Below are 7,809 nucleotides of genomic sequence, written 5' to 3' on the forward strand. Positions count from 1 at the left end.
CTATGGGCTATGTGGAAAGTAGATTCTGACTTCTCGAGGGGCAAAGTCAAACCGCAATAAAGTTGACACCGTCGTGCGCAGGATCTGAAAGTCCTGAAACTCTAGAATCGGTAATCGGCAGCGAGAAAAAACTGAAAAAAAGAACACAAGAGACAGAGAGAGAGTGTCCCTCTCTACATTATGTATTCTATGTACTGGCCATGGTCCTGTTTGCTGTATGCTGTAGCCTGTATCTATCGCTATGTACGCGGCTGGGACATGCGCAGAGTAAGTGCACGCTCCACCTCTGGCAGGGAGTCCTTTTAGCCACACCAGTGATTGCCGCAATCATTCTAGTTTCATTATCTCAGCTGCAAATTTATGGCCTGTCCTGCTGCCCCCTGCCCCCTGCCCCCTCCTTGACTGACCCTAAAACTGGCAACTTTTCGTCGGACAGCCGCAGCATCCATCAAGGGGCAATTGATTTGATTTCCGGGGCATTTTATTGTCAATTTCCATTGAGCATTCACCATTTACAATGAACCCTGACCAATTGCAGTCGAATGCGGCCACCCTCTACCCTCTACCCTCACTCTCTCTCTCTCTCTCTCGATATGGAAATGTTGGCTAAACAGGGCCATTCCAGCTCCCCCCGTTTGTAATTTGATTGTTGCGATTATCAGTTTGTTAATATCCATGAAAATGATGAGGCTGGCAGAATGAATCCGAATGAGATCCGATAAATGGAATGGCCCATGGTCTCCATGCTCCGTTAATGGACAGCGTGCAAATTGCCACAGCACATCCAATGGATACACAGATACGCATCCATAAGAGTTGGATCTGTGTCGAGTCATATGTGTGGCGACAAACGGGTTCTCTACTCGGACAACTCTGTCTGCTGTGTGTGCTGGAAATGTGTGAAATTATTTCCATGCTCCATGCCCCTGGCATCATCATTTTACAAAGATGTTTATTCATTGGATAGCTGATTGCAAAAGGGTATTCCCCATCTATTGGCACAACCATAAAACATTTTTCAACTTCGTTTAGCGCTCAAAATGCTTTGGGCTTGCAATTATGCTGGAAGTGAATGTGAAACAGGCGAAGACATTTCTGTGCCCATCCTTAGATCTTTGCCGTGTGGATTTGCCGTGTACCCTTCGGTGGCTGCAGCCTACGTCTGATGATCACTTTATATTCATTGACCGTTAGTGTGAAATTCGTAGCTCATAAAGAGAGGTTCGAGAGGAGACTCTCTGGATTGCGGTCGCCTTCAGCCACGCACAAAAGCTGCCTTTTGTCGGTATTCCTCCGAGTGCCAGCCTCAGCCTCAGCCACAGCCCCAGCCCCAGCCATAAACCCCGCTTGAGAAAAGAGGTGCTAATTCACTATTAAAAGAAATCAGAAACAGAAACCGAAACCGAAACCAAAACCAACGTCCACTCATCACGCCCCAATAAAACTTAATTTTGTTTGCACATCCAAGGCAGGAGGAGACTTGAGGCTGAGACTGAGACTGAGCCTTGCCTTGGTTAATGCTATTGAATAATGCATTGTTTTGCTCTCTCATGGAAGACGTGGGAGAACTTCGCATGAAGTGGCTGCCATTCATTGCTTTTCGTGTGTATCCATCCATCCATCCATTGATTGCCCCACCATAAAACATAAGATCTCTCGAATTGAAATATGAGCAAGGGATGAGTCGTTGTCGGAGTCAGAGTCGCTGTCGGAGACAATGCCGAATTAGATACAAATGCCTAATTGATAATAATATCGCATTTATGCCCACGACTAGCCGTAGAATCGGTCAACTCTTTTATGAAGAGCGCAGCTGCTTCCCGCACAGCTAGAGATAGAGATTCGAGGGTGGATATTGGTGTCTCCCAGCTGGTGTCTCCTAATCCGTCCGCATAGTCGCATAATTTTTCAATAAACAACTTGATGATTGCCACATTTGAAACAAGCCTAAGCCCTAATCCCCACATGATTAATTATCAACCTGCACAGCACCAGCCCAAAGTTAACACTCTGCCCAGCGGCACCCACTCCAGCCACACCCCAATCCAGCAGAGATTTTCCCGTTTTGCTGTTTTTTAATTTACTGTATCCGAGGGCAAAAGTCCCCTGGGCAAAACAGAGCCTCACCGAACAGAGCTCATCCTCCTCCTGTTTGTGTATCTTTATTATCAAATCATAAAATGTTGCCACTTGTGTTGCATCCCCCGAAAGGGCAGAGCTGCTCTGCCAGGCCGCAGCCACCACACCACGAAAGGGGTGTCACACCAGAAGGGGCTCGAGCACTTCACAGACCATTTTTTACGGCTCGCTGGCAAGTGTCAAAACATGTTTTGATACGAACGCTCAATTAGATATAGTACCAGGGGTTGTTACATGTCCTGCCTGCCCTCTGTTTTGTCCTTTTTTTAGCCATGCTATTCTTTGTGGAATTATGAGCAATTGACACCAGCCCACACACCCCTTTGAGGGCTCATCCTGCTGCTCCTGCTCCTGCTGCTGCTCCTGCTGCTGGTGCAATTGAAACACATGTTTTGTTTGGCAATTAAATCCAAATTTGATTTCTGCCCAGGATACGCTTTCTCTCCCTCCGTTTGTTTGCTCTTTTTGCCAATGATTTCTCAATTATGACAATTGCCGGAGCACAGAAGGCCAGCCATAGGGCCATAACTGAGCACACAGCACAGAGGGAGCACACAACGGGTGAGGTGACAATTAATTAGCCGAGCACAATTCGAGGACACTGCAATTGATTTTGACTCGCAATGCAACCTGACGCGTGGCAGGGAGCAGGCTGCCACATTCACATCCTTATCCAAGGCTGCTGCCTGGCACTGCGGGGTCGAATCGCATTAATGCCCGCCTCGAACACCGACGGAGCCCGAACTCTCTGCTGTGCTGTGTGCTGATTTCTGGCTTGTGCCAAACCCCCGTGGATGTCGTTGTCCTCGTGCTTGTGGGTGGCCAAGCACTGCTCTTCCGAAGGCCATCTCGCAGGCACGCTTGTCCCCGTTCCGCCTCTCAATTTGCACACAGTTTTCCCTCCCTACAGGCGAAGGTCAGGCCAGGAGCTGAGGAGCAGCGTCAAGCAGCTGCCCTGCCTTCGCTGGCTCGATGTTTGTGTAGGTTCTATGTGTGGGCCAGGTTTCTCCACACAGCTAATCCAAGAGGCCAGGTCCATAAACATAAAAGCGCTGACAAATCCAACTCTCAGTTGGATCGTAAATCGCCAGGTAAGTCTCACCCATCACCCAGCGGACTGTCAGGTAGCGGAGATCAAAGATGTTTGGATATAATTTTCGAATCGTTTTTAGATTTGATTTATTTTTGATTTCGTGTTGGATCTTCTAATGCTAATTACTCGATTTAACTATAGCTAATACATCCATCCAGACGGGGGGCATTCAATAAATAGGATTTTGGGTGCTAATTCTAATTTGTACAATCCTTTAAGGGGGGGGAGGGAGGGGCTGGACCTACGCCTCAGTCTTGTAGGGTTTGAAGAGTTTCGGCTTGGGCTCCGCCAGCACCGTTGTCGGGGGTGACATCTCAGAGGCGGGACGCTTGGCGCTGGTCATCAGCAGACCAGGAGCTGGCAGTGGGCTGGCGGTGGTGTTGCTGGCCGTCGCCGGGGTCACGGGACTGCGGTCAAACACTTTGGTGTGGTCCGAGCTGACGGGGCTGAGCGAGAGCGTGGAGGAGTGCGGCGAGGAGGAGGACTGCAGATCCAGCGGCGGCGTTTGTGTCTTGGGCACCGTGAGGGCGGCATAGCAGGAGGCGGTGGGCATGGTGGCGGTGGCGGCAGCGGCAATGGCTGCACCCGGATATCCCATGGCAGAGGAGGCGGCCGCTGCTCCCATCATCCCGTGTGGGTGCATGTGCGGCGCGTGGTGGGGGCGGGCGGGAATGTGGTAGGGGCTGTAGCGGTACTGTCCGTACGGCGAGGGTGCGTGTCCCCCTGGGACGGGGACCTGCATCTGCTGCATGGACTGCATCTGCTGCATCTGCTGCATCGACTGCATGGACTGCATCGAGGGCATCGCTGTCATCGTGGGCAGCATCGGATTGGAGGCGGCAGCGGCGGCAGCAGCGGCGTACGGGGGATAGGGCATGCCCACGCTATTGGCAGCCGCTTGCAGGATGGAAGCGGCGAAAGCGGGGTCGGAGTAGACGGCGGCGTACGGCCAGGCGACGGCAATGCGCTGCCGCTTGTCCTTCATGCGGCGATTCTGGAACCACACCTTGATGGTGGACTCGGGCAGATTGAGCTGGGCGGCCAGCTCGCAGCGGCGCGGGCGGGAGACGTAGTTCTCCTTGTAGAACTCCTTCTCGAGGCGTCCGAGCTGATCGCGTGTGAAAGCGGTTCGGTAGCGTCGAACCGACGGATCAGCGGGAATCTCGGAGTTGCGGCTGCCATTCAGCGAGTTGTCTGGACTGGACAGGCACTCTGCAAGTAGGAGGAAAAGCTTGGGTTAGTCATCTGTCGAAGGGGAATCCACTTTGAGACAATTTACCATTTGGCGAAGGCGGCGGCGTCTGGGGTTTGCCGTAGTGCGTGGCCATCAGATCGACCACGAGGGGCTTCTGGTCCACGGCATTGGAGTCGTGATGGTGGCTCTCCATGTTGTATGTTCGGTATCCGTGCATGACTAGGTCGAATTTGTGTTTTCTTGGCTGCTTCTGTGAGATGAGAGGGCGTTGTCTCTGCGATTCGATGATTTCTCTTCGATTTTCTCTTTGCGGAGCGGATCGAGTCTCTGGCTTGACTGTGCGACGGTCACAGTTCGAGTGTGCCTCTCTCGTCCACCCCGCGGCCCTTATATACCGCTGCGACCGTGCCTGCAATGGCTGCCAGCCGCCGCACTGCAGCCAATCAAAGCAGGCAGCCGGGCGTGCGAGCGGGACAGCAGATGAGGGTGCTAATCTTGCGGTGCTTTGAGAGAGGCGTCGCTGCTGCTGCTGCTGCTGCTGCTGGCTGACAATTATGCGACGATGAAGGCAATTACGATGCCGGAACAAAAGGGAGGAAGAAAAAATAACTGTGTTGTGGATGCCAAGCGGGGGGGCGGACAGCGGAGAACATAATCAAGTTATCATGGAGCTCTCTCTCGCTCTCGCCTGCTCTCTCTCTCTCTCTCTCTGTGTGTGTCTGTGCACTGCAAGAGAGAGGAATGGAATTTGGTATTCATAGCGGATGAGCGAATCTTTTGTTTCGCTTGTCCGCAAGCAGGCAGGCGCCCCAGAGCGAGCGAGACGTGAGGTGCCCCCTTAATAATGCGACTTTATCGGCTTCATCAAGTATGATATGGTATAATGCTGCTCAGCAGCAGCAAGCAGGAGCAACAACGGAAGAGAGTGCAGAATGGTATGGCAGGGTGGTTGCTTGCTTTCACCATGCTTCCATGTACACAGCCATGTAAATACATATTTATATATGTACGTTGAGTACATAGCATTTATCGATCGTTGTTTGCCCCAGCATATTATTTGCTCTTTTATGAAGTCTTAATATAATGCTGCACGTTTAACGGCCTCACACTTGCCACACACACACACACAACCCGGCTGGAGTTTGGGGATGCCCATTACCATTCTCCGGGCTGGGATATCTACGATAATGGAGCACAATTTCGGTGGAGGGGGAGTTGCTTTGGTCGCAACTTAATTTGAAAAGTTTTCTCGGTTTCAGTTTCGTTGGGGAAAACATTTATTATGATGATATAATCATCCAGAGAGGAGGCAACTGTACATCCAGTTTTTGGGTGGCTAGTGGGGTGCGGAAAGGAGGAGTACCAGTAGCTGTAGCTGTCATCGATTTACCTGCCGCGGCTCGCAAGGGGTTAAGCTTGTGGCTTAGGGTTAAGCTCCGCTTAGAACGGCAAAAAAATAACCCAATTCCGTTAGTCCGTTAATGATGCGCGCTGCTGCCTGTGCCTGTGTGTGTGTGTGTGTGTTTTTTGTATTCATTTGTTTATTCCTTCTAATTAATTATCTAGCTTTAATAATACTTTAAATATAATAATAATAATACTTCTTACACTAGTGGGTATACTCATAATGAGGGCCGTATTTTCTGGTGGGAGTGGGCGCCCGTCGCGCGCGGTACTGCCGCAAAGCATTGCTTCGCACGCTCGAAGGCTCCTACTCCGTCTCCTGTTTACGACTCCTCTCCAATGCTCTCAGCGTTCGCATGACGCTCGAGGCGAACTCTGCGGCCGCTTCCCATGTCCTTGGCTCGGCCAGCATGATCGGCACCAAGGTCTCGGAGGAGATCCTGGCGCCTACTGCTGTCTCCATGCGGTGTCGCTCGTGGTCGAACCGGTGGCATTCGAAGAGGACGTGCTGTGCATCCTCCACTATGCCGGTGCCGCACTCTGGGCACCAGTCCTCCGTCTCGTGGCCAAAGCGCTTGAGGTAGCTGCGGAAGCAGCCATGACCGCTAAGCGCTTGGGTGAGGTAAAAATCTACCCGGCCGTGCTTCCTCTCCATCCAGGCTTGCAGCTTCGGTATGAGGGTGTAAGTCCAGCGCCCCTTAGTTGACCTGTCCCACTGGTTCTGCCATCTGCTGATGCTGTTCCTCCTCGCTGCAGCCTTCAGCTCTGCTCTTGTCGCATCGCTTTCGCCCTGCACGGCTGTATGGATCTCCGCTCTCTCCCTTATTAGCTCCCTGAGTGGGACTTGCCCCGCAATGACTAGCGCAGCTTCGTCCGACACAGTCCGGAACGAGCACGCTATTCGTAGGGCACACAGCCTGTACGTCGCCTCAACGCCTCGCATGTAGGTCTTTACCTGAGCGGCTTTCGCCCACGCGGGCGCTGCGTACAGGATCTGCGACGTCACAACACTCGTCAGGAGCTTCCGCGTTGCCTGCTTCGGACCTCTGGTGTTGAGGAGCATCCGTGAGAGCGCTCCTGCGGTACCGCTGGCCTTCCTCTGCACGTACTCCAAGTGCTCCTTGAAGGAGAGGCGAGTGTCGATGAGCACCCCGAGGTACTTGATTGCCCTCTGCGAGCGTATCGTGGTGCCACCGACCTGCACACTTGCAGTCTCTACAGCTTTCCGGCTCGATATGAGCACCGCCTCGGTCTTCTGCGCTGCCAGGTCCAATCCGGCGACCGTAAGCCACGACTCCACGGCTCGGACGGCCGCGTTGGCGAGCTCCTCCACTGCGGCAAGGTGCTTGGCCACCACTACTATGGCGACGTCATCCGCAAACCCCACCATGCTGGTGTTGGCTGGCATCGGGAGTCTCAGGACTCCGTCGTACATGGCGTTCCAGAGCAGGGGTCCCAAAACGGAGCCTTGAGGGACTCCGGCTGAGACTTTGTATGCCCTGGAACCCATACTGGTCTCGTACGTCAGCACCCTGTCGCTGAAGTAGCTACGCGCTATCCTCTGTAGGTAACCAGGGATGTTGAACCGCTGTAGGGCCTCTAGCGTGCGGCTCCAATCTGCCGAGTTAAAGGCGTTCCTTATGTCAAGTGTCACCACGAGACAGTAGGATTTGGATCCTCCTCTCCATCTGGAGCCAGCGCATGCTTCCTCTGCCGTTTTGACCACCTTGGAGATGGCGTCCAGCGTCGACTTCCCCTTCCTGAACCCGTATTGCTCCGGGGATAGGCCGCCTGCTGCTTCGATGGCTGCGCTCAGCCTCGTGGCGATCACCTTCTCAAAGACCTTCCCTATCGTGTCCAGGAGGCAGATGGGCCTGTACGAGGATGCCTCACCCGGCGGCTTGCCCGGCTTGGACAGCAAAAGGAGCCGTTGCCTCTTCCACCTCGATGGGAACGTACCCTCGTGTAGGCATCTGTT

General features: G+C 53.1%; 1 protein-coding gene across 1 annotated transcript; it reads right to left on the reverse strand.

Annotated features, from left to right (window-relative positions):
* Positions 1-3,381: 3,381 nt before the first annotated feature.
* Positions 3,382-4,774, reverse strand: LOC117583388 (segmentation protein even-skipped). The gene is made up of 2 exons (XM_034271675.1): positions 4,512-4,774; positions 3,382-4,444 (listed from the first exon to the last, which is right to left on the reverse strand). Exons 1-2 carry the CDS (start codon positions 4,642-4,644, stop codon positions 3,474-3,476), a joined length of 1,104 nt encoding a protein of 367 aa, XP_034127566.1. The 5' UTR covers positions 4,645-4,774; the 3' UTR covers positions 3,382-3,473.
* Positions 4,775-7,809: the final 3,035 nt, after the last annotated feature.

This window comes from Drosophila guanche, unplaced genomic scaffold, assembly GCF_900245975.1.
Source record: "Drosophila guanche unplaced genomic scaffold, DGUA_6, whole genome shotgun sequence".
Lineage (NCBI taxonomy): Eukaryota > Metazoa > Arthropoda > Insecta > Diptera > Drosophilidae > Drosophila > Drosophila guanche.